The sequence below is a fragment of the Copidosoma floridanum genome, unplaced genomic scaffold, assembly GCF_036245765.1.
Source record: "Copidosoma floridanum isolate Cflo_tuat_1 unplaced genomic scaffold, Cflo_Japanese_pri ptg000013l, whole genome shotgun sequence".
Lineage (NCBI taxonomy): Eukaryota > Metazoa > Arthropoda > Insecta > Hymenoptera > Encyrtidae > Copidosoma > Copidosoma floridanum.
The window spans coordinates 37,196,152-37,221,288 of record NW_028321890.1 but is presented as its reverse complement, the minus strand read 5'-3'; the positions used below and the strand labels follow the sequence as shown (position 1 = coordinate 37,221,288).

At 38.0% G+C, this 25,137-nt stretch overlaps 7 protein-coding genes across 10 annotated transcripts; 3 read left to right on the top strand and 4 right to left on the bottom strand.

Annotated features, from left to right (window-relative positions):
• Positions 1–5,299: 5,299 nt before the first annotated feature.
• Positions 5,300–6,440, bottom strand: AP-2sigma (adaptor protein complex 2, sigma subunit). The gene is made up of 4 exons (XM_014356985.2): positions 6,332–6,440; positions 5,951–6,100; positions 5,703–5,876; positions 5,300–5,625 (listed from the first exon to the last, which is right to left on the bottom strand). The coding sequence occupies exons 1-4, from the start codon at positions 6,332–6,334 to the stop codon at positions 5,524–5,526; spliced, it is 429 nt and encodes a 142-aa protein (XP_014212471.1). The 5' UTR covers positions 6,335–6,440; the 3' UTR covers positions 5,300–5,523.
• A 443-nt stretch (positions 6,441–6,883) lies between these two features.
• Trmt61 (tRNA methyltransferase 61) lies at positions 6,884–8,330 on the top strand. Its single transcript, XM_014357044.2, has 4 exons — positions 6,884–7,388; positions 7,467–7,739; positions 7,828–7,997; positions 8,068–8,330. Exons 1-4 carry the CDS (start codon positions 7,034–7,036, stop codon positions 8,206–8,208), a joined length of 939 nt encoding a protein of 312 aa, XP_014212530.1. The 5' UTR covers positions 6,884–7,033; the 3' UTR covers positions 8,209–8,330.
• On the bottom strand, positions 8,237–10,597 carry LOC106642298 (tubulin gamma-2 chain). The gene is made up of 8 exons (XM_023392641.2): positions 10,315–10,597; positions 10,033–10,235; positions 9,804–9,950; positions 9,589–9,725; positions 9,324–9,518; positions 9,009–9,252; positions 8,745–8,927; positions 8,237–8,673 (listed from the first exon to the last, which is right to left on the bottom strand). Exons 1-8 carry the CDS (start codon positions 10,361–10,363, stop codon positions 8,473–8,475), a joined length of 1,359 nt encoding a protein of 452 aa, XP_023248409.1. The 5' UTR covers positions 10,364–10,597; the 3' UTR covers positions 8,237–8,472.
• A 228-nt stretch (positions 10,598–10,825) lies between these two features.
• On the top strand, positions 10,826–13,194 carry ATPsyngamma (ATP synthase, gamma subunit). 2 transcript variants are annotated; one of them, XM_014357042.3, is made up of 3 exons: positions 10,826–11,222; positions 11,974–12,521; positions 12,617–13,194. In XM_014357042.3, exons 2-3 carry the CDS (start codon positions 11,998–12,000, stop codon positions 12,981–12,983), a joined length of 891 nt encoding a protein of 296 aa, XP_014212528.2. In that variant the 5' UTR covers positions 10,826–11,222; positions 11,974–11,997; the 3' UTR covers positions 12,984–13,194. The 2 variants fall into 2 exon arrangements, with proteins under 2 accessions (XP_014212528.2, XP_014212529.2); XM_014357043.2 differs by lacking the exon at positions 10,826–11,222 and adding an exon at positions 11,282–11,402.
• A 115-nt stretch (positions 13,195–13,309) lies between these two features.
• On the bottom strand, positions 13,310–17,482 carry TfIIA-L (transcription factor IIA L). 2 transcript variants are annotated; one of them, XM_089591497.1, is made up of 7 exons: positions 17,444–17,482; positions 15,694–15,916; positions 15,193–15,579; positions 14,905–15,113; positions 14,680–14,826; positions 14,526–14,615; positions 13,310–14,446 (listed from the first exon to the last, which is right to left on the bottom strand). In XM_089591497.1, the coding sequence occupies exons 1-7, from the start codon at positions 17,471–17,473 to the stop codon at positions 14,339–14,341; spliced, it is 1,194 nt and encodes a 397-aa protein (XP_089447623.1). In that variant the 5' UTR covers positions 17,474–17,482; the 3' UTR covers positions 13,310–14,338. The 2 variants fall into 2 exon arrangements, with proteins under 2 accessions (XP_089447623.1, XP_014212527.2); XM_014357041.2 differs by lacking the exon at positions 17,444–17,482 and adding an exon at positions 16,621–17,187 and having other exon boundaries at positions 13,311–14,446.
• A 1,672-nt stretch (positions 17,483–19,154) lies between these two features.
• Positions 19,155–22,399, bottom strand: LOC106642265 (uncharacterized). 2 transcript variants are annotated; one of them, XM_014356987.3, is made up of 3 exons: positions 22,244–22,399; positions 21,310–21,435; positions 19,155–20,723 (listed from the first exon to the last, which is right to left on the bottom strand). In XM_014356987.3, exons 1-3 carry the CDS (start codon positions 22,253–22,255, stop codon positions 20,538–20,540), a joined length of 324 nt encoding a protein of 107 aa, XP_014212473.1. In that variant the 5' UTR covers positions 22,256–22,399; the 3' UTR covers positions 19,155–20,537. The 2 variants fall into 2 exon arrangements, with proteins under 2 accessions (XP_014212473.1, XP_014212472.1); XM_014356986.3 differs by lacking the exon at positions 22,244–22,399 and adding an exon at positions 22,121–22,163.
• A 1,258-nt stretch (positions 22,400–23,657) lies between these two features.
• On the top strand, positions 23,658–25,137 carry ND-18 (NADH:ubiquinone oxidoreductase subunit 18). The gene is made up of 3 exons (XM_014357037.2): positions 23,658–23,759; positions 23,935–24,282; positions 24,430–25,137. The coding sequence occupies exons 1-3, from the start codon at positions 23,698–23,700 to the stop codon at positions 24,605–24,607; spliced, it is 588 nt and encodes a 195-aa protein (XP_014212523.2). The 5' UTR covers positions 23,658–23,697; the 3' UTR covers positions 24,608–25,137.

Below are 25,137 nucleotides of genomic sequence, written 5' to 3'. Positions count from 1 at the left end.
CCGTTCGATCGTTATAAAATATATTTTATGCCGCGTGTATAATATACGTATGGGTCGACACGACTCTTTTCGGGTGAGACCTGCCGCCGCTGACGTTGCACGGATCACTAAATCACTGCTCCCTTTGGGGATACACGACATCTATGTGCACGTAACTTGTGGGAGTATATAGGCTGCGAACGAGCTCTCTCGAGACGCGACGAATGGCTCGATCAGCTTTACGCCAAATATGTTATACGAAAGATTTAAAAAATCAAAGCTCTGGTAAAAAAAAAAAAAAAAAAAAAAAAAAGAAAAGAAAGCTTCTTCCGCCGATGCGACAAGTGTGCGCAAGTGCAGCGTTGATTTTTCCCTTTTCGGCTGCACGAGCCTTTTGAAAAAGGGAAGAAATAAAAGGACAAAAAATCGGTGAGACGGGGGCGGCAAAGAAAAGTATATTTTCGTGACGGGCGTCACATATACATGTACACACTACACGCTCAAGAGGGAGGGAGCGAAAGGTGAAAGAGACGCAACCCCCTCCGGTACACATATATATAATAAAACGCGAGCCGCGCACATGCGGCCCCGAGAGAGTAGGCGACAGATTAGGGCCTGTGAATAATATAAATATATACATATATATCTACTCTCGCTATTCGCTAATTCGTTGCCAGGCGCGCGTGCCGTCGTGTGTATATATATTTACGTGTAATACAGTCTCCCCGCGGACGAGACCGCCACCCGAATGCGCTACACTATACCGATTCTATTTTAAAAAGAGCTGCCGCTACTCCCGTTCTCCGCTCATATACGTGGCTTTGTGTATGTGTGGTCGTGAGAGCTGGATGTTTCGTTGGGAGCCCTTATTTTTCGCGACCCGAGATCAGACAAAAGCGAAGGGGCGGCGATGCGTTTGTCTTACGCGCTGTAAAACCGGGGATATCCGATGATGTCTGGGACGGCTGATTTTTTGCGGTAGGTGTTAATGTTTGATATTCATTTTTTTTCTCTCTCTCTCTCTCTCTCTGGGGTATCGTGCAAACGTATATACCGGAAGAGGCCGATCTCATTAATCACGGGGAGCCGGTGCACTTTGTGGGCGTCGTTATTCACGGAATCGCCGTTGGTTCCTTATATACACTCGTGTTGGCGTTCATTCTCATGCTGTTGCACAATTTTTATGCACCGAAGAGGAAGGATTGGTCGAAATCACTTGGCAACCGATCGAACGCGCGTGGTTTTTTTTTTTTTTAGAGGGATCGGCAAACCTCCCGATGAGTCCCTGCAATTGTAACTTCTTGAGAGAGTCAAATCGGAGAGTTTCTAACGAAAAGTTAATCGAAAAGTCCCTTCATTCCATCCTCCCACGCGAGCGTATACTTTTCAATCCAACCACGGAAAACAGCAGATTTTGTGCAACGCGGCACTTAATTTTTCCCCGAGTATAATCTTGAGAATAATCCTTATAAAAGCCAGGTGGGTTGTTGACCCAACAAAATGTACACGCAAGCGCACGTTAACGATAAAAAAAAGTACGAGTATTTTTTAAATTTAGGTTTATGTATACCTAAGCCGCAAAGTGAAAGAAAAGCGTAAAGCGAGACGGAAGCATGTATATGAGGGCCGGATACGCGCGCGGCGTATATATAGGGTGTAGGGAAAAGAAAAGGACGAAGAGAAAAGCTCGTTCTCTCTCTCTCTGTGATGCTGCAATCAAACGAGTATAAGCGAGGCAGAGACGCAGACGCGTCGACGACGAGGAGGCGGAGGAAGAGTTGGGACGACGCGCATTAGCTACTATATTCCAGGTTTGCATGGCGGAACGCCCCTGTACGTCGGAGGAGGATCGCTTTCTTTTTTGGGCATCGTGCACACACACACACACACACACACATTAAACTTATGCTTGATATTTCACGCGGTTAAACATTTGCCCACATATAGAACTTACGCATTTTTTTTTAAACAAAAAGTGTATAGTCATCACCTTTGGCAAATCAATCAAACCCACAAATAAGTACAAAGTACCCACACACTGAAGTTTCAGAAACGACAAATCCTTACAAGTACGTCAAAGAGAACCAGTATATAATAGTCACTTGTTCAAGTAGGTATACTCGCTAAACCCGACGTCGCTGACAAATGTCACACGCCGGACTAGCGCAATGCTGCACCGCAGAAAAGCTCGATGGAGCGTAACGAGTGACGGGACAGTAGCCCGCGGGTTGTATATACACCTATACGTTTCGTGTGTCTATTTATCTTGGATCCAAACGGGATATATATTCGGATGGACATTATTTTGTGCGCTTACGCGGCCTTTGTACCTTGCATATATATATATATGTGCTCGGGGATCGAATTGTCGGAGCCAACAATAATACGGGTGATTTTCGTTATAACGTAGCGATTATATTTGTACGGAGGCATTATCGAAGTGAACAAACGAGGCGGTCTCATTAGCGCGAAGGCACGGCCGCACGTGACACTCGTTAGATAAATATCGCAAGTGAAAATAAGAAAAAGGAAAGAGTTGAAGCGCGTCTGCCGCAAAAATTATAGTATATAATGTGCGCGCGCGAGTGTCGTTTGAATAACCGAATTTGCCGCGCGTCCCATCTCGGCCAGACAAACGCTCCGTGTCTGATGCGCCGCGGGACTCTTTGTTTTTTTTTTTCGTGCGCGCGACAGCGCTACCGACAGAAGAGGAAATAGATTAAAAGCTCCGCATGTGCGCGCCGCGTAAACGGGAGGAGGAATTGCATTATTAAAGAGAGGCCGCGCTCCTTGTATATACCAGAAGATCGGCAAAGAGGGACAAGGAAAAAGCGTATATATGTACGCGTCAGCCGGAGACACACGAGTGAAACAGTAACGGCCAAAAGTGACGAACGGCTATTTGTACCTCTCGAGCGCATTTCTTTTTTTATCCTCTTCGTCCCTCGGCGAACGCCACATAGAAACCGCGCCCTTTTACGATACGCGACGAGAGCTATTATCCCGAAAAGCTCGAGACAAGAGCTTGTTAATTGCCGTTCCCTCCCTCGCACGCGTGTGGAGTTAATACATGTCTGTATTATAATTATATACCCACCCAAAAGGAAGGGAAATATGCAGGGCAGCTCGTTCCCGAGTCATCCTCCATTTGTCGTAAAAACCCTCCACGCGCATACTTTGCGGGACGTGGATAAATTGCGTGACCTTTTGTTTTTTCGTGTAGCCCCCAAAACTTGCCGACACTCGACTTTACAGGGTATAGGTGATCGCGACGTTTGTCATTTTCGTTGGTCCCTCGTATATAGACGCGCTATTTTTCTGATAAATTCGTAGGGGAGAAAAAAAAAAAACATACCATACACGAGTCGATCGGGGGCATCCCAGTACGAAACGTGCACATTGTAAAAAAATCTTACGTGAGTGGGTATATAAGGTGCCAAGAGAGGCGCATCGAGGCGAAGCGACGCGCGATAACCCTGTGAACCGTAACATAACGCTCGAGAAAAAAAAAAAAAAAAAAAAAAGAGGGAAGGCGCAGCCGGGCTCGATAACCCGCTGGATTTTTCTGTACTTGGAATAACCGGGAGGAAAAGAGAGAGATAAGTTGTAGAGACGCGAGCTATTTACGACGGGGTGTGGGGAAGGGGTCGATAAGAGAGTTTTTATCGCTCGGTGATTGCCGTATTGGGTGTTTTGACGGAGGGGTAGGCGCGAGACAGCGGGCGATTTTTCAACGAGATAAGGAAGAACTCGCGTGTATATAAGTACATGCAACGTACACGACGCGATAAACGACTTGTTTATTGACTCTTGCAACATTGCGTGCAGTTGAAAACAACACGCGTGCGTATACGTGTAACAGCGAGAGGCTGATGTGTTGTTTGCGTTAATTGATTGATTCGCTATAATACGTGTAATATGTGCACGTATATATGGTTGTTATCTTCCGAAATGGAAAACTGTTGATCAAATTAAACGCTTTGTTTCGCATCGCTTTCAATTGGCGTAACGCCGTACACGACCATTGTGTTTGCAAAATACGTGTTTCGCGTATTATTTTTAAAATGAAACGACGGTGTTGCGCTATACGCGAAGAATAATTTTGGGCATTAAATGGATGATGACCGGTTGACTGTTTTGTAGGTGAACATCAAATTTTTTCCAAGTATGCCAACACTGTTGTGGTCGAAATTTACTGTATGGCATATACTAGACCTAAATTTGAAAACTCCATTGTGATATTACAAAGGTATCCGAAAAATAGTTTTATGACAGATAAAGCCAACATCACCAACTATATATTAATAATCAAGGCAACCTGTACTGATTCCAATGTATAGGGAAAAATGTACTTTAATTTTAATTTTTAGAAAATTAAAACATTAAAGACGCAAAAGGGGATTGGTAATCATTGGAGTGATAATACTATTAACGCCACATACCGGCCAGCGCGTATTATACTTTTATTTGGACTAGCCATGGATGGCCATGTTCTTGTATTCAATTATATGCTTCATTATGTGACAATTGCCAATGTAAATTTCGGACACTTGCCCTGGCAAGCGGTTGGCCGCCTAGTGGACGATAAGCAAAGGACAAGACAGAGAAGGGAGGAGTTAGAGGTTGCGTTACAGGTATCGGTAATATCGGTATCAGCTAATCGTTGGCTTATCTGGAACTAAGTATGTATACATATACGTGTATCAATCGTTAATTTATAAATTAAGTGAAGTTACTTAAACATAGCGATTTTTGCCACAATGTAACATGCTTTGTTTGACCTGGAAATAAACTTTTGTTGATTTGTACATAAATATAAACCTGGAAGTTGATTGGATCGATTGTTAATCTATGAAGTTTGATCAAACTCAGCTCATTAGCTTCCTTTTTTAATTTCGCACAATGTAGGATCAGTTTTAGGCGTGTTAGACAGCTAATTTTAAGGTCATGTATTTTTCAACATATTTCACCTTTATTCAATATTAGCTGCAAACAACTTTTGTTTACGTTTTAGTTCAATCAAACGAGCAAAATTTTTATCCACATATTTAGTTCAAATAAAAAAAAATTTAATATATTTATACTAATATACATCTCCTGCTATTTCAGAGAGACCTTGCAGATCTACATTTTATATTATTTAATAGATTCAACAGATAGAATACTATATTTATGTCAACCATGCTGCGACCGCCACTCACGGAGTAATAGTAGATCAATATTGGGCAATAATCTTGAGCAAAAACACATTTATTCAAGAAATAAATATACAAATTTTCAACTATTATCATTAAAACAACTCATGAAAAAAGAAATCAAAAGTCTAATAAAAATTTTTAATTGATAAAAAAAAAAAAAAAAAACATCTCCCAACATCACTTTTGTATAGTAATGTACTATAATAATAGAATGGTTCGTTTGCGTTTGGTCTTGTGTAAATAAATAGTTAAACACTGCTTTGATAAATTCATGGAATGAGTCAGATCAATCTCACCTTAGGAATAATGAGTTCAACATTACCCAATAAATATGTACATACATCATCTATTCTAAAGAATTTAACATCAATAACTGTTTGAGCACTTTGGTTTGACTGGTTTCTCTTATCTCCCCAGCTAAGAACATTTCATCTACAACGGTGTATACCTGTAAGAACAAAAATTTTTAATCAACTGTATAAGTAATAATCCGAAAAACGGGACGTAAGCCAAAATTGTTCTTACTTTATAAAAATTAAAGACCAGGTCTAATTCGCATACATTATGGAAGTATTCGTTCAGCACTTCAACAAAATTATGAATGCCTTCTAAGTAGCATAGATTGTTATCGTTCACATCCACACATATACAGAAGTAAAGTCCAGCATAACGCCTGTATACAATCTTAAAGTTCCTGAACTAAAAAATTAATGAAACAATTTTAGCTGTAGATTAACACTTGGATGTTAAACGTCAAGTATACTTTCACTAACCTCCACAAAGTTTGTATGCTTGGCATCTCTCACTGTAACAACAGCATGTACCTCTTCGATCAACTTTTGTTTCTCATCATCATCAAAATTCATGTACCACTTGGCTAATCTCGTCTTCCCTGCTCTGTTTTGAATGAGGATAAACCGGATCTGAAAACAAAAATAATCATTTGATCAGACTTGTCAATGAAACGATCTGAAAGCGTATAAGGTTTTTGATACATCTAATAATAGATAAAAAAAAAATAGAAAAGATATTGATTGCAGACTATAGTAATGAATCATCTCTAAGGATCAGTCCTCCTAATCCTCACAACCACGTAATATTCCACTAACAAATGAACTTGTCAATAAAAAACATAAACAGAAAATTCTACTCACCATCGTCGATGTTGTGGATATAATATCTTGTGAATTCAACAGAAATTGTGACACTTTCTGTGATGTTTTAGCTGGGGTCGAATTTGACGTGAGATGAAATCCGCCCTACTGCCAAACTGCTGTGCACACACACAGTCTCACACCACTTAATTTCGATTAACTGCGAGTGCTGTTCGATTTCAAGAGTCCGATTGACAACCTCGAAATGTGCGATCGAGTTGACCGTCCCATTACTTGTGCACACCGTTGTTACGTAGGGAAGTGCCACATTTTTTAAATTTCCCGCTGGTAAAATGACGGTCATTCGAAACGGATCGTTAAGTGTTTCAGTCCGGTCGACCTTCGATATTTGATACTCTCGATCATGTACAAGTTTAACTCGACTTTGCGCCTTGCGCTCGCGCTGCATTTGCTTTTTTTCAATTGACTTTTCTCTGTGCAGAGGGGTATACAGCTGCTACGACATTAGCATTATTTAATGTTTACTTAAACTTTGATTCTCAATTTTTATTGCTGTATAATACGTTATTTGAACAAGTGTAAATTTTATTGTCTAATTTGTATTTATTATTTTTTAAGGTTACGTTTATCTCGCGATTTCAAAAAACAGTTGAGAATTTAATGCCGAATCCACGTGCTTTAAAGGCACTGACAGTTGACAGACCAAGTTTTTAATTTTAATGAAAAGTTGGACACGTTAAAATGAGTTTCAAATGTAACAAAGATTTTATTGAAGAAGGAGATGTAGTGATATTGTACATAAATCCCAACAATATGCATCAAATTAAAGTGAAAGACAAAATTTTTAATAAAAAGGGAGAACTCGTTGATAATGTGTTCCAAACAACTTACGGTGCCTTGAAAGTTATTAGTCTTATTGGTAAAAAGTACGGATCAAAAGTCGATCTGTCAAAAGGCTGGGCTCACGTTTTGCAGCCAACCCCAGAGTTGTGGACTTTGACACTTCCGCACAGGACTCAGATCATTTATACACCTGACATAAGTTTGATAATATACCTTCTCGACTTGGTTCCTGGAAGTGTTGTGATAGAGACAGGTTTGAAAATAATTTTTATTTGAATTTATTTTTTACAACGTTCAGCTAGATCGTTTAATTTTAAAATGGCTTTTACAGGAACTGGTAGTGGATCTTTATCACATTCTTTGGTAAGGACAATTAGGCCAAACGGTCACCTGTACACATTTGATTTTCACGAGCAAAGGGTATCATTGGCTCAAGAAGAATTTAAAAGTCATGGTATCGATGAATTTGTTACTGTGAGCCATCGAGATGTTTGTACACAAGGATTCGGAAATGAACTTGAGCACAAGGTTGACGCCGTCTTTTTGGATTTACCTCTTCCGTGGTTAACGATCGATTTCGTTGTTAAATCTTTGAAAAAGAGTGGTAAAGTATTTTTTTGTAAATTTAACTTTTAATGAATTTCGTATGTGAAATAGATTAAATTGATTTTTAAATTTTTAAATTGACGCAGGAGGAAAGCTTTGTTCATTTTCACCTTGTATAGAACAAGTTCAAAAGACGTGTGAAAAATTAGCATCAAAAGGCTTTATAGGAATTGAAACTTATGAATGTTTGCAAAGGGAATTGACTGTTATACAAAAAAATTTGCCTGTGCTGGATTTACTTAGTGTAAAAAATACGGTAAATTTTAATTTTTTCGTTCATGATTTAACAGAAAATAAAAAATAAAAAAATAATTTTTGGTTTTCAGACGAACGAGAGCCTAAACAAGTTTCTTGATCCTGTGAAACTAACAACAGTTGCTCATCCTGCATCAACTCCTGGTCATACAGGCTATATAACGATTGCTACACTACCACCAGATTTTGCGAGAGTTACCGAAGAGGGATAATTTTTATTTTATAGTCATGACTAATTAATTAAAAAATGGCCCTTTTATTCAAAAAAATTCGACTTGTAATTTAAATTAACAACTCTGTACAAATTTAATTAAAATTTGTTATTAATAATAGATCTCAAATTTTCCAAAAAACATTTTGACTAATTAATTTATGTTAACATCTAATAAGTTCAACATAATGGAACCATACGTATGGAGTCAAAAATCGAGTTGTAGAGGCTTAAAATTCATAATGTACCAGACAGAAACATGATTTTACTCTGCTTTACTCGGATTCCATGATAAATAATCTGCTCTTGTAGCAGCTTGGTATTCTTTCACCAAATAATCAACAACTTCCCGCGAGTTATCCAGCTCGTCAAGATTGTCTTCAAACATTTTTTCTTTTCTGAACTGTTCCAAAAAAGCTTCTCTTTTTCTAAGCTTGTCGTATTGCTGCAGAGCTCGATCAAACAACTAAAAAAAGTTCGATTTTTAATATTATGGCCTCGTTACAAATAATGCTGTAAAAAGTGTTTCATAGTTACCGAAGAAATATTTGTGTGATTAGCCAACATGAGCCCCGATACTCTATGCGTACTTTGAATATAAGGGGATTTTCTTGACAAAGCAACTTGGATACTAGCGGGTCCCCATGGAATGAAATTTGCCAACTTTCTTTCCCTGATTCTTTGTAAAGATTTGTGCACTTGGGTTGGATCAACTTCGCCCTAATAATTGTTTTTAATATTAATATATTTTTTGTATTGAGACTACTTGGAAAAAAAAAAAAAAAAAAAAAAAAAATATACCTGAATAATGTTCAATATAGAAATGTAGCAGTGAGCAGCGTTTCTGTCCAATGCCGTGGAAACCATCATATTCTTTGGTTGCAGCAAACGCCTCATAACATCCAGTACAGAAGTTTTACGAACTGATGCACCCTCTTGATCCGTCGTAAGAGGTGTGTATCCGGTCATTAGGAAATGTAACCTTGGCGTTGGAATCAACGGTGCAATCAACCCAACCAAATCATTATTCATGTAAGATGGATACCTACAACAAGAAATTATAAGAATGAGCACTGTTTTCATAGTTTGACATTTTGTAAGTTAAGATTTGTTTACCTTAGTGTCGTTGTACTGACAGACATAATAGTCGATACTAGTTTGTTGATTTGAGTGAAACTAGGATTTTGAATGTGCAGTCTGTCAGATGCAATCCTGTTTAACGCAGTATTATCAAGAACCACCACACAATCGGCACATTGTGTTAATCTCTTGAGCGTCAACAGGGAATTGTAAGGTTGCACAACAACGTCGCTGGAATTTCATATATTTAAAAAAATAATTTATAGATTGAATCTATAAATAGTAGACAATAGCGACATACCTTATTTCATCTTGATTAGGGAAGACACTGTATGTTTCAATTAATTTTTTTGGAAACCTATCTGCCAGAGATTCAAGCATAAAAGAGCCCATACCAGATCCCGTACCTCCAGCAATAGAATGGCACAAAACAAAACCCTACAATGAAACAATCTGTTTTTTACTATACTCATAAAAATTTTAAAATTGAAAGAAAAATCTTGTTTGCAAACGTACCTCCAAACTATCACTTCCATCCGCCTCTCTGTCGAGTATATCAAATATTTCTTCCTGCAACTTTTCTCCTTGATGATAACCAGATGCCCAATTGTTTCCAGCTCCACCACCATGTTTTGACAAATAAATATTTTCAGGGTTGTACAGCTGGAAAATAAAATGTTTAAGTAAATCCACGTTTCACATCACAACAGCTTCTATTGACATTAAAGGGAAAGCAATGAAAAACCTTTGAGTAAGGCGAATTCATGATGGTGTGAATGACTCTGGGCTCCAAGTCCAAGAGAACAGCTCTTGGGATGTAGTGCTCATCGTCGGACTGATAGAAGAAAACGTCCTTCCTGTCGGTGCCTTCTGTGGCATAATCCTCGAGAATGCCTTCGGGGCTGATTCCATGCTCGGAGCAGAGCCTCTTCCAAAACTCAAAGCCAACTGTAAGAATAAAACAATTGTGACACTCGTGAAGTTTACACACAGAAATAGAAAACAATGCAAGTACTATTGAGCTTACTCTGGTTTCCACATTGGCCGAGTTGCAGGGTTATCATCTCACAAGGCATTTTAGCTAACGACTTTTTTTTCTCCTGTCCTATGAAGTAATCTATCAAACACTGAAATCAACCAAAACAATCAGGTACCCGTTTAATAAAAGTTCGCGCGCGCACTACATCATATGAGATTCGTTCACCTTACAATCCAGGGACGGTCGGGGACGGTGTGAGCGAGTCGGAGACGAAAGTGAACAAGTGCTCTTCTCCGATCGTCCGCGATCGTCCCTGACCGTACGCGATGCGCAGTTGTACACGTTAGGTTAGATTAATGCTGTATGTAAACAATAGTTTGTAAATAAAGAAGTGCAAATACAAACAAGTTTGTTTACTTTTTGCATTAATCTAACCTAACGTGTACAACTGCGCATCGCGTACGGTCAGGGACGATCAGGGACGATCGGAGAAGAGCACTTGTTCACTTTCGTCTCCGACTCGCTCACACCGTCCCCGACCGTCCCTGGATTGTAAGGTGAACGAATCTATGCATTGCACGATTATACTGCACAGGTGATAAATTAACTCAATCAATATGACGAAATCTAAGAAATACTTGATGTGAAAAGTGATTGAAATAACAACTACTAATGAATCCCAAGCACAACGAGAGCGCGCGTAAATGAGAAAAAACAAATTTTTGCTTCACTCAACGTATAACCGATAAGTCAGACTACTCGGACTACCTGCGTTATCGACGCAGCAGTGTTTATATGTATTGTGGTGCCGTCCCACTGGCTCGTACTCGTCGCTCCTATCGCTCCTAATCGTCGTCGTCCGCAGCGGCACTGTCTCCTTCTGGTCAGATCATCGTCCGGACGACTTTGTGCACAGAAGCGCACCTTTTGGTTGCGGTTGTTCCGTCGAGGCAGTGGTGAGTTTACGCGCAGCTCTTCACCTTTGTTCTTTTGGCTCTTTTCGCATAACTGCCGCTGCTGCTGGCTCCAAATACACGGCGAGGGCGGTCGTCATACCCATCTCAGTTTCAGCGATTACATAAATGCGTGCGTGATTCTGGCTGCCGTTGCTGTGACTGTGAATAATTGTGTGATAGGTACATGATCGCAAGGGCTCTCGCGATCCTTGGACTTTTTGGGACGGATTTCCGTGGTGTGGTGCTCTTGTTTTGGGAGACCTACTCACTGTTATGTGTTTAATTAGACATGGCACTAGTACTAATACTCAATTGATCGTTTCCACGCAAGCATAGTTTTCCACTGCCTTTTTAAGAATATGTTGCTCCGTTTTTTTAAATCTGTTTGATAATAAAAAAAAAAAAAAATTGATCGTGTGTCATTGGACTTCTATTGGCATTCTATGGGCTGAAATCATTACATTTTCTGTTTCGTTACTGTCAGGTTGTAGCAGAAATAAAAAGCCAAATCCATATCGTGCCATGATGAGTGTGGCACTTGTGATTTGTGATAAACATTGAATAATAATTATTTTGTTGTAAAAAAATGTATCCAAGTTTCAGTGGCAGTTATCATCAGTTGTTTCATTTATCAATCTTTATGTATTAGAGTTGAAAAGCTTTGAACTAACAGGATTTTAATACACACGTTATATGAAATGTCAAAAAAAAAAAAAAAAAAAATAAATAAATAAACGTATTTTCATTTTAGGAACAGTTCATCTGAGCAGTGACAATGCTTCGCCAAGGAACGAACCTGGTGCTGGCTGCTGCCCAGCAGCCACAGATCCAACAACGTAACATGGCTACTCTGAAGGCCATCTCCATGAGGTTGAAGTCGGTCAAGAATATTCAAAAAATCACACAGTCCATGAAGATGGTCTCAGCAGCTAAGTACAACAGGGCCGAGCGAGAGCTTAAACAGGCCAGGCCATTGGGTCAGGGCTCCAAAACTTTCTACGAGCAAGCTGAGATCACGGCTCCCGAGACCGAGCCCAAGAAACTCCTGGTTGCAGTGACTAGCGATCGAGGTCTCTGTGGTGCTGTACACACCGGCGTGTCCAGAACCATTCGCGATCAGCTGCTCGCCAATCCGACCGAACGCGAGAATACCAAGATTGTTTGCATTGGGGAGAAGTCGCGTGCCATCCTTCAGCGCCTGTTTGGCAAGAATATTCTTTTTGTCGCGTCTGAGGTTGGTCGTAAGCCTCCCACGTTCAACGATGCTGCCAGAGTCGCTGCTGAGATTATGAATAGCGAGTGAGTTTTACGATTTTATTGGCGCCGTCACACACTTACCACTTGTCAAGTTTTGGTTAGTGGATTAAAAAAAATTTTTTTTTTTTTCGTTTCAGATACACATATGGATCTGGCAAAATTATCTACAACAGGTTCAGGTCTGTTGTATCCTACGTCACCGACAATTTGCCATTGTTTGATAAGGGTGCGGTTGTTGCTGCGCCCAAGCTTTCCGTTTACGACTCGTTGGATGACGAGGTGATCCAAAGTTATTTGGAATTCTCCTTGGCGTCTATGCTATTCTATTCGATGAAAGAGGGGGCATGCAGCGAACAATCTAGCCGAATGACTGCCATGGATAATGCCAGCAAAAACGCTGGAGAGATGATTGACAAGCTTACTCTCACCTTCAATCGTACCAGACAGGCCGTTATCACCAGGGAGCTTATTGAAATTATTTCTGGTGCTGCTGCATTGGAATAATAAGTTTCATAAAACTTTTATTAGAATATTCTAAGAACAGAAAAAATAGGAATAAAAACTGTCAACGCGGAATACTTGGTCGAAAAAACTTCCTTTCTACGAAAGAGTTAATAATCAATGTAAATGTATTGTTTCTGTAACTACCACTTACAGTCTTCTTAATTCCATCAAAGTTGCTGTGTGGTGACTAATAAATTAAAATACACTATTATTCCACGTTGTTTTAATACACAATATCCTACGCTTTAAGACGGTCACTCGTATTTAGCGGTAAAGTAAGGGTTGTAAAATCAGGAAAAAATTTGATGTTAACAATATAAGATACATTTATTTATAAGATATTTGCACAAATTTCAAAAAACGTCTATTTGTTCATTCCCTCTCATAATGTATATACATTCATATTTATGACATTCTTGGCGAGATAATGGTTGAAGTCAACATTGCATTACACATAAAGCTAAAATTTCACTAATTTTAATGGAAACTTTATCCCGTCCACCGTCTTTATGAGAGGAAATAAGATACGTATTTAAAAACACAATAAAACAATAATTATACGAAAATGACAAAGTGAAAACAAAATAATCAATCCAAAACTAATTAAGGCACTCGTGCCCTTGCATGTTGATTGTTAAAAATGTTGTACTTCTATAAGAAAAGTTTAGATCAACTGTACAAAAAATAAAGACGCTAAATGCTGAAAAATAATTCAAGGATTAAATGATACTAGTTTTTGGCAGAAAATTCACATTACGTTGTTATTTACATGTATCCCGTTGACTAATTTTATTTACAAATATAAATTTTATCAACTGTTTTCCAAATTATAGATGTTCACGGTTAAATTTTTAATAGCACGTTTGTGGATCGTATCAAATTAAAATACATGTTAAAAATAAGTAAATCTTGTATTATTTTTCAGAGATCAATGTATAGGCATCTGTGTAACATTACAAATCCATGTAGTTGCTGCAAAGTCTTATCACTTCAGAAAAAAAGTTTTTTTTTTTTTCTAATTTCCTTTGACCCTAGACATAGGTCAAATATTTATCTTTTAATGCAACAGAATAAATTAAACTTGATTGCTTAATAGTATACAACAAACAAATGATAATCAGATTTTTAAAGCCTACATTCATATTAGTAAAAATTATACACTTAAATCAAGTAATTGAGCAAATTACTGATGTTTTGCACGTTAAGGAATAAAAAAAACAACTCAAAAGTTTTGCATTGGCGATTACCAACATAAATTCGTGAATGTTTAGTTTGGAAACAGTTTGACTGTTTCTCAGTCCATAAGTTTTGGCAGTTGTCAATTGTGGAACATTGACACTGCTCAAGGTAATTTTTCACCATTCAGCATCTCCATTGGCTTTTTGGAAAACAAAATCTTTACCACTCAAGTTCATAATACCATCTTTCAAATAAAATTTCCACTTATTTCGGCTCCTCGTAATCTGAAAGCATTTTCAAATAAAATATCATGACTAACATATTTCTTACGCTATAATATGTGGACATGTAACAATGGCCTACCTTATCATATTGACAAACAACTACATTATCAGTATCAAACAAATCCGTTGGGTCATCATCAGTGACGTCATCTTCCGAGTTAAGTGGTTCCTGGGTAGAAAAAATTTAAGTTAACAACTGTATCAACAAGGTTCATATTAATTGCAATACTAACTTCTTCTCTTGCACCAGAATCATCGTTTTCTTCATCCTCTTTGTCCTCATCCAAATCATCATCGTCATCATTGTCTTCCTCTTCTTCATCATCATCATCATCTGTTGAATCACCTACAGTACCATCCAACTGAGCAATATTGCCTTGCTGTTAAAAAACGTTATATACTTGTGAATAAAATGAGCTTTGCAAAATCCAGCCAAAATTTCAATAGTTTTGAATTACCTGGTTTTGAATAAGTTGCTGCTGCATAAGGTTGGCACTGCTTTGTGGTAAAAATTGTACAGGGTGAGAGATGGGCACTGGAGTAAAACCAGAAAGATGTTCAAATGTAGTATTGACGTGCTGTTGTAGTAAAGATGTTGCAAATGGAACTGGCAATGATATTGCAGCAGTAATAACGGGCCCAGCAAAGAGAGAATGCAGCTGGTTCCCTATAAAAAAAAATTGAATTGATTGTTTGAAAACTTTTACAAAGATGGTATTCAAATTAGGAAAATTTGGGTTATTCACCTTGAAGGGCAGCAGCAGGAACATGAACATTTATTAGTCGCTCGGGCAAATTTCCATGAACAGGCAATTTTATCTGTATGGAGACTTGTCGATCAGCACCCGGAGTGACAACTTGCTGTTGCTGCTGCTGTTGTTGCTGCATGGGCTGATGCTGTGTTTGCATTTGTTGCTGTTGCAATGCCATTGATTGCGCATGTTGCGCATTTTGAAGTTGCTGTGCTTGAGTCTGAGGCAGTGGTTGAGCCGCTTGAGGCTGTGGCTGTGGTTGAACCTGTTGCTGAGGTTGCACAGGTTGAGCCGGTAAGCTTTGCTGGGTTGGAATGGGCAATTCCTCCATAGGAACCGACTTTGCTTGAGCATTGTTAGCATGGTTGGCGTTGCTATTTTCTGAAAAAAAAAAAAAAATTTTACTTACATCAGTGACTTCTTTGTAAAATCTAAAATTTTGCTTCATCTGCTGGCATTACAAGCACAAAATGTATCATTAAAGCGATATCTTACTTTTAGAGCTGCTTTTGTTAGACGCATTGTTTTTTGTTGAATTCAACTGAGGTGGTTGTGGCTCTGGAGTATCAAGGTTCAGCTCCACAGCCTTGCTGGACAACAACTTACTTTCCCATATTTGCTTCAGTTCCTGAAGCACTTGTTCATCAACACCCTCATCCAAAAAAGCCTCACGTACACCAGATATTACATCATCTATAACCGTGCTATATACTTTTATCTGAAATAAATCACATGACTATAAATAAGCATAAAACACTACATGAGACAATGTGAAGTTTTAATATGGATGCATTTCGACCCTCTATAAATCACAATTGGCAAGACCAACGTGTTATGACAACTACATCATTGAAGTTTGATTTCCAAAAAAAAAAAATTTAATAGTTTAAACGTAGAAATCAATAATAGTCAGCACAAAATGACATCTCTTACACAATAGCACTAAAAGCAACAACGTCCGAGTCACTAACTTAAACCCATCATGAACTTGTGTGATGAACCGTAACTTTAAACGCTAGTGGATTTGGTCATTTGAAAACTATGATCGTTGTCGGCGAAGATCGTATGATTATACTTGTATAAGGAACATCAACAGCAGCAGCAGCACCAGTTTCGCAATGATGAAAGTCACGCCGAGAGGCCAGAACAAGTACCGCGCCGAGGAGGAGAGCGGTGGCGCTTCCTCGGTGGGCTGGGGAGAGTGCCCCCCTTGCTAGCAAGAGAGTATAAATTGGAACTCCGACGAGGTTTTCAGCGGCATTCGGTCGCAGGCCGAAGAGAGGCATGCCTCGACGGGAGGGACGTGTATATAATTATATGATTTATGTTTCTGCAAAGTCGAGGCTGATGCCGCTGCCGATGCTGTTGGCATATTTATGTCTATATACGCACACACCTAGAGGATGAGGGGACTTTACTCACCACACACGCTTGACTGAGGGCCATTATGCCGACGAAGATGTCGGTCTACGTCTACCTGAGGAAACAGACAACCAAGAGGAAGAAAAGGGGGATGATAATATGTGTATGTAATAAAGACACGACGTGGTTTCCTCCTTTGCTCAACGGGTGAGCACCAGCGGTGATACCTAGCGCTGTCATGCGTTGTAAGTTTCTTGTAAAGAAGCACCAAACGAACGGATTCAAGTATAGGTATAAGTATGTGGCGCACGAGGTTGGAAAATTATTGGAAGACTGTGTAAGCACGGGTTTTAATCAAGGGTGTACAAGTGCGGACGACGGCACGGGACGTTCTGAGGCTCCAGCTGCAGCAGCAGCCGAATAAGTAGGAGAGAGAGAGAACCCGCCTGGGTTTCTCCTCCACGCTTAGCGACTCACGAGCTCTCCTTTTATACTTTCCCGAGGGTTCCCATACCAGCTAGCACGCCCGAAACGGTATATTTATATATGCTTGTACGTATAGCACCTCCCCCGATCACACACGCGCACAGACTCGTCCAACGGAAAGAGAACGACAGACGACGAGACGACACATATAGGTCTACGCGAAACTTTCAATCTCAAAATGTGTTCAGTGCGCAAACGTGGAGAGAGGGGGGCCACCAATACACAGAACTACGACCACCGCCACCCACGTACACGGCCTCTAACTATACACGGGCTCAGCTAGAGGTATATATAGAGCGCTGAAATACTCGGTTGCGTTGTCGCGCGAGCACCTTTTGCGTCGGTGCCTTGGCTCGGTTAGCTCCGCACGGTCGTTGCACGTTTACGCTATACCTACCGGCATCGGCCGTGTTTTATACTTGAACATTGTAATCGACTTGACGATGAATCACGTGCTGTACTTAGTTAAACCATACACGTGAACAAAAAAAAACAACTGCGTCATCACGTGAAATACTTGTACTTTTTCGTATTTTCAAGTAAAATTTTAATGATTTACTCCAGTACTTAATATAGCCTCGAGTGGAATTTTCGATTTCGTGGACAAGAGCTAATAGCTTCGGCACGTATTGTGAGCTATATCTTGCTTGTGAAGAGTCAAAAATGTGTAAGTATAGTAAAGTTCTTTGCTGTGGTCTTCAAAATTCCACAAAATGAATGTGTTATCGTTTGTCGACGTCGAATTTCAACGTTACCTATGATAAGAAATAATCGGGTGTGTATCTACTTGGTTACTGATTTCACACTAATCGAATTTAATATTTTTAGCTGTTACGTCTATTAAGTAGTACTTATATGTACGTAGTAGTAGGTTAGTGGGTACGTTGTTTAAAATATATTTTGGATTTACGATTTCAAACCATGAAGAGAATTACTCGTACAAGTATATTTAAAAAAAAAATAATAGAATACCTTATTGCACAAAAAAAAACAATTTTTGTTCATAATTTGTGTCCAAAGTCAAACAATATTTCCTCGGCAAAAGCATCTAATAAGAAATGAAAAATACACATTCTGTGTACAAAAATTACTTGACAAATCCTATTTTCTATGATTCAGAGTTGCATGGAGTATTGTTCTCTCACGTGACTTTAAGTTCCATAAGTCATATAGATCATTGGGAAACTTCTGAATCTTAAAAGGTTAACATTATTTTGCAGGTTTAAATCCTATATAGTTGTAACAATAAAGGTTAGACAGACACTATATGTATTACATTGATTTCTCAATAATACATTGCACATCGTATTATTGAAACCGTTTTTTAATTTTTCCAACTAGAACTTTGGAAGGAATTTATATGTATTTTTGTTTAACGTTCCGGTTCCATCATCTTTTCACCAGGGCGCGTTTATACGTATATTTTTCAGAATACTTGTCTTTTACAAGAGATGAATAATAAGCTTTCAAAAACGCAAATCATAATAGTGTTTATGAGCGTTTGTTCTAAATTTAAAAAATTGTCCGCTTTCTTGCTTAATTTTCTTACCCAAATTTTAGAGAAATGGTCGTTTCTGTGTAAAATTTCTCAAAGTATTTTCTTATTTTGTCAACCATCGTGCGTTTCACCCATGACCCACCTCAACAAACAGCATTTGAAGAAAATAAAAGGAAAATAACAGTTATCAAGCGGATGGTGGAAGTGGGCTTGTTGGTTTGCAATCGAGGTACTTACCTTATATATATTAGGATGTACAACGGCACGACGATGCTTTGTCTCTTTGCCCCACTTACTCGTTCTTCCGTTAAAGTACACTTTACAATGGGAAAATAAAATCATACAACTTTTCACTTAGTGTACGTGTATACGTTTTTCGTTATTGCAGTGGCTTTTTTTTCCTAAACAATAGTAATGAAAAATAATAAAAAATACGGGAAACTTTAATAGTATATTATGTTAATATCTTTTCAACTTACATATATTTACATTTCATATATTTTTTCACAAGTTTGCATACACACTTATATATACATATTGGAATATGCGTGTTAAGACCTATTTTTTAAAATTGAAATTTTTTTTTTTTTAGTATACATATTTATGAATATTAACATGGACAAGTCTTTCAGAGTGTACGTGTGAATGTGCATGTGCGTATGTCACTGAATAAATGTCCTGGAAGGTTTTGGCATATCGTGTTAAAATTCTGCTATTTATTAGAGATACTTATGCGTTTTAAATCGAACAACGTGTCTGCACATAACAGTTCTAATTTTTCAACAAGTTTGTATGCAACAAGTCTCAACAAAACGTGTGCCTACGAACACGAGAGTTCTAACATTTTTATTATACATAGAGCTTTTTTTCTACGTAGTGTTACGTGTAGAAGGCCAAGCCACGTACGTGACAATAGATATCTAACTCGAAAGAATGCTGTTGCTGTAAAACCGAACTGAAATTCATTACGACGTTATCTTTATTATCTGTCGTGTAATTTTTTCTCCGACGCTACCAGTCTACCACATGCTGTACAATTGAACTTTTTAACGTATTCAACTTATTCAATGATAATCTTAGCCTTGTACACGTTAATTTTGAAAAAACTGATAATATGTAAAATTTTAAAGGCAAAATAAGTATATACGATTGCTATTGAATTATGAGTAGGCAATTTTTTTTTTTTTTTTTGCTTAATATTCGAACTTTTCATGGCAGCTGTTTATGTGAATAAAATCAGCGTGTTTTTCTTATTTTAACAATCTCTATCTTGCTTCCGTGTGTTATTTGTTTGAACAAGTGATTTATCAGTAAATATTAAATTTCATCTAAAGCCCGCTCGAAAGAAAATAAATTCCCTTGAGCATGTTTAACTTTTTTTTTTTTCTTTTCTACTCAACTACTCTATTATATATCTTTAAATTTATAAGATAACAAACAACTTTTTTCTAATCTGCTCTAAGTTTACGTTCAATTAAATCACAAATTTTTAAAGGCATAAGAAATTTCATAGTACCCCCATGGATGTATAATAAATCTTCATTAGTATACATACATGCATATTGTTATGCTCGAACAACCGTTTGTTTTCCGAACTTGATCGGGATTCGAGATCAACGAAACAGCCCAAGTCTGATTTCCAATGGAATCACCTTAAACCCGATTCACGCAAATCGGTCGATAACATTGACGAAAATTAACGATTTTCCCAGAATCGCATAAAAAACCAGTAACGAAAATATATAAATTTACTGAGCGAATTGTGACGAGCAAAAAAATTAGTTTTTCTTAAAAGAAAACAAACAAAGTGTCAACAAAAACACATAGGTTTTAAAAAAAAATAAAACCAACACAAGAGGTGTTAAAATCAACCCTCGGTGTTGACTTTTTCATTCTTGGAGCGGGAGGCAGCTTCGGCCCGGTCCCTCTCCCTGGCGGATGAGCCACGACGTCGCGAGGTGTAGCTGTGCACACGTCGCAACGTGGGTGTTTGTTATTTGCCGACGTTCTCGAGCATCAGCGAAGTCTCGGGTTGGGTCCAGATGTAGCCGGTCCTGGTCATACTGCAGTGGGCGTCGTAGTAGCGGCCGGGAGCCCGGCAATAGGCCCAACGCGGGCACCGGCAACGAAATTTGCTGTGGAACTCCTCCTTGCACACCTCGTTCCACCAGCAGGTTCTCTGCTCAACCAATGCGCTGTTATTGCCTGTTTTTTTTTGTTTTTTTTTTTTTTTTTTCATAGTCTCTCATCTACTTTGAATCGATACTTTGTAACGCAAGACAATCAAGTAGAGAAATTAAAATTGTGCAATTTTATGCTTTTTTCGTGGTCAAAAATCAATCGGTTCTGTTGATGTATAATTCTTCGCGCAACGTATTTAATCTTTTTTTATATCATCCATTAGACTCCACTATACGAAATTCCGGGTGAATTATCTGCTTTATTCGGACGGAACTAAAATCTATTTTTTTTTTTAAATTTTAAACTCAACTTTTTAAAGAGGTATATACACAAAAAACCATAGGTTTACTTGTATTTTAGGGGTGGAAAAATGTTCATCCCAAGAAAGTAAAGATTTTCGTATGAAAAAAAAAAAAAAAAAAAACAAAAAAAAAATGTCAATTTGGGACACAAGTTACACGATTCCCGTTGAAAAGGTTCAATGAAAATTTGATGGGCAGCTAAATTTGGAAAGTGGGGTAATCCTACCCGGGGCGGCGGAGAGTAAGTCACACAGCATGTATACTGCGCGTATTGAATGTTACCTCGGCCAAGTAGCCCTCGACACTCTGATCGCTGTAATTTCTCTTGGCTATCATGTGCCGCGTCGCGGAATCCACGCCCGTGTTAATAACCGCCAGCACCAGTGACAGGCACATCCCTATTTTCACCTGCAAAGCAAAATTATTATTGTTATTTGTCATTGCGATAATCACGTATATTATACGCTTTTGTGGCTTTACGCGGGTTTACACTTTCATTCCGCGGATGAGCAGAGGAACGATTCAACTCGCTGGATCGACGAATGAAAAACACAAATTATTACGAAAAATTAAATTGGAATTGATAAAATGTTAGTGACTGTATATTATACGCGACGCAACATTATCATGTACTATAATGTCTCCTCGCAAATCTATATAATATTACACACGTATTATAGTCCATATGCGTATAATAAAAAATAATATTTTTAAATGCCCATTACCATATATCATCATCGCCTGTGGCGCGCAATGTATATACTTTTTTTTTTTTTTTATATTAAAGTGTACCAACCCGTGAGGGTATATATTATGTACACACAATGTATATTATACTTACGAGTAGAGCATTAAAGGCGGGTTAAAAGAGTTTCAATCGTTAAACACGTGACGTATTATTATAAAAGACATCCTGTATCCCTATATTTCCTATACACGCATCACACCGTAATATTCTACATCACCCGCGTATATACGGTACAATAATTATGTTGTAGTGGGTAAGCACACGCGAGTAGCAAAACAGCTGAGCCGAGCGAGTGCAATGTGTGCAAAGGTACAAAATTTATGAGGACAACCCCCGTACACTTACCCCACCCCGCATCCCTGTGGTGATAAAAAAACTTTGGTTGGAAAAAAAATTCGTTTTGGTTTTCTTAGCGACTTTGAAAGAGATGAGATGATAAATGATGATTAAGTATAGAGGCGCACTCACGTTATGACCCATTGTAATCCTGGAGTTGCCCGGACGAGGCTCGCGCGTTCTCGCGCACCGAGATTGTGCGGAGAGGGTATACACGGTGGCGCGTCCGAGGGATCGAAGGGGCGAGAGGTGCTGGCATAGCGTTGCAGGGGGTGTCGGGCATGCGCCCCGGCCGTGTTTTGCTTCCGCGTAATATTATACGTAACGCTCAGTCATATCGAGACCGTGTGCAAGCATCCGTGTAATCTATATCTGTACGTATTGTATACCTATACACATAATACATGTGCATGGATATATACCGCAGACACCCCCCCCCCCGTCTTGCAATGACGTCACGGTGGTGAGCGTCATATCACACCCGATTGCCCATCACCCCCCTGCAGCTCGAGCGGTACTAATTATTATATGTATTAGTGCCTTCAAATATTGTATACTTTTGTTGGTACAACTATACTTTCAATTTTATGCTCCACGTCGTATAAATGCACAGATATTATAAAGTGTAGAAAAAACACGATGAGTCTCATTTTCAACACTCATCATCGTGTGTGTACGAGTACCTATATATCTTTTTTAGAAATTTTTTTTTTTTTCCATCCCCCGTAGCTATGCGGCTTTTGCCGTTTTAAAACGTATCTGTACGGGTCACATATAACAAAAAAACTGTATACTTTTATGATTTAAATTACGTTTATGGGTGTACGAAAAATAGTGCTCGCCACGTGAGTGGGGCTATCCATAGCTTCAGTGGTGATAGCGTTTCTGTGACAAAATTACCCCTACACGTTTATGATTTTTTTTTTTTTTCTGGACAATCGGAATCAAACTCTGCCGAGTCCATGAACCCCAATGCATGGATATAAGGGCAACATTTTTATGATTGCCTGTGCTCGAAGGTTAAATTTATCACAGCGAATCATTTTAATTATTATCTTAAATCGAGGTAAATTTCACAAGATTTTGAAATTTTATTTATCATCCTGTAAATTGTAGGGTTATCAGATCAAAGTGTCTTAAAATTCAACGTATGAGATTCCAAGCGCTTAATGTCACGAATTTGAAATGATTTCATTAAATTCATTAACAGCCTTTAATTAACAACCTTAGCGTTTTTTCGTTTAAAAAATTATAAATGCTTTATCGCCAAAGTGTTTGATATTGGACTCAAATAAGTATTAGAAAAAAAAAAATGGAAGCAAGCGTGAAATTTTTTTTTCAGCATGCCTTTTATCATGACGTATTAGTTTTTTTATTTACCGAACAAAAGTTAAAGACGTGATTTGACGATTATTTATACTTTTCTTGTATCGAAAACAATTTTTTCGAGCGATTTCGTATAGTTCGCGGGCTCCCGCATATCAGCGTTTTGTTTTCGTTGTCAAACGGTTGTTTCTGCTCATACGAAATTCAGTGTCTTCTGCTAAACTTCACAGTTGAGTCAAAATTTCAGTAGTGCGGAAAATATGGGCTCCAAAGCCTTACTGATACGAAATGTGAATCGTATTATCAATAACTCTTCGCAGTGGTAATTACACTTACACATTCGTATACTTATAACAATTTTATTAAACAAACTGTCAAAAGTGTAAACCCTATTTACCTAAACATAACCTCTTGATTTTATGTAATCCTTATTGTAGTCAATATGTGTATTTTTTGTAATATTTACAATTTACCGTTGGTTCTGTTATTTTCAATAGCAAGTATCTTTCTTCCACCTCAACTCTGAGTAGAGCTTCGAAATCAAAAGACGAAAAGTCCGTGGAGGTTTACAAACCTTTGCGTGAAAGTTTGCACGATGTGATGAGAGGTAGAGAACAGATTCAACATGACAAGGATTTGAATAACTACATCACCATCGAAAGTGAATTAGATGCTGTTGGTATATGCTCTGGTGTACCAGAGGAGCACATCAAGACGAGAACTGTTCGCATCTACATGCCATCAAAAAATGCCATGCAGTCTGGAACAGACAATACTCATCACTGGCAAATTTGTTTTGATACCAGAGAGCGCTGGGAAAATCCACTCATGGGATGGTGTTCTTCGTAAGTTACAGACATATACCTTATGGAATTTCGTTTCTGTTACTGTGTTTCATCGCATAACTTGTTTTTTTTTTTTTTTTTTTTTTTTTTTAATTTTTAAATCCTACAATAATAATAAGAAAACTGTGACAATGATTTATTTTTCAGGGGAGATCCCTTACAAGCAACAAGAGTCAACTTTCCTACACAGGAGGATGCTATAAGACATTGTGAAAACATGGGATGGAATTATTTTGTTCAGCAACCCAATGAAAACAATCCAAAACCACGTACCTATGGAGCTAATTTCTCATGGGACAAGCGTACAAGAGTATCAACAAAGTAATGTTTGTCTATAGTTAGATAAACATGTGTAATTAGGATTGAAAGTAATGATTCCGATCAATTTAAAAGTGTTATCGTAGCAAAAGATAAGAAGTTGCGCAAATAAAATAAATATGAATTAATATTTTTGATTCAGGTCAATCTTTTCATTCAAAATCTAATTTAAGCTATCGGAAGTTTCCTTGAATAAAAAAAAAACTGTATTGGAAGTAATGGTAGCTATAAAAAATATATGTAAACCTTTGCAATAGATATAATTTACTTAAAATAGTTTTATAATGAATTTATTTAATGTAATAAAATTCGTTTCATTTTTTTTTTAAATGAAAGACATTAAATGTAATCTACAAAGTCCTGATTAACACTTAGCAGTCTCAGCTCTGTTTGATGATTATTTTTTATTGTTTTTTAAATATCGTAGAGTTCAAAATCATTTGTATAAAAAATCTCAAAGCAAGTAACTTTTCCATGTATTATATAACTAATAAAAAGTGTACTAGCTCTGAACTTATAAGCTTATTAGATTTAAAA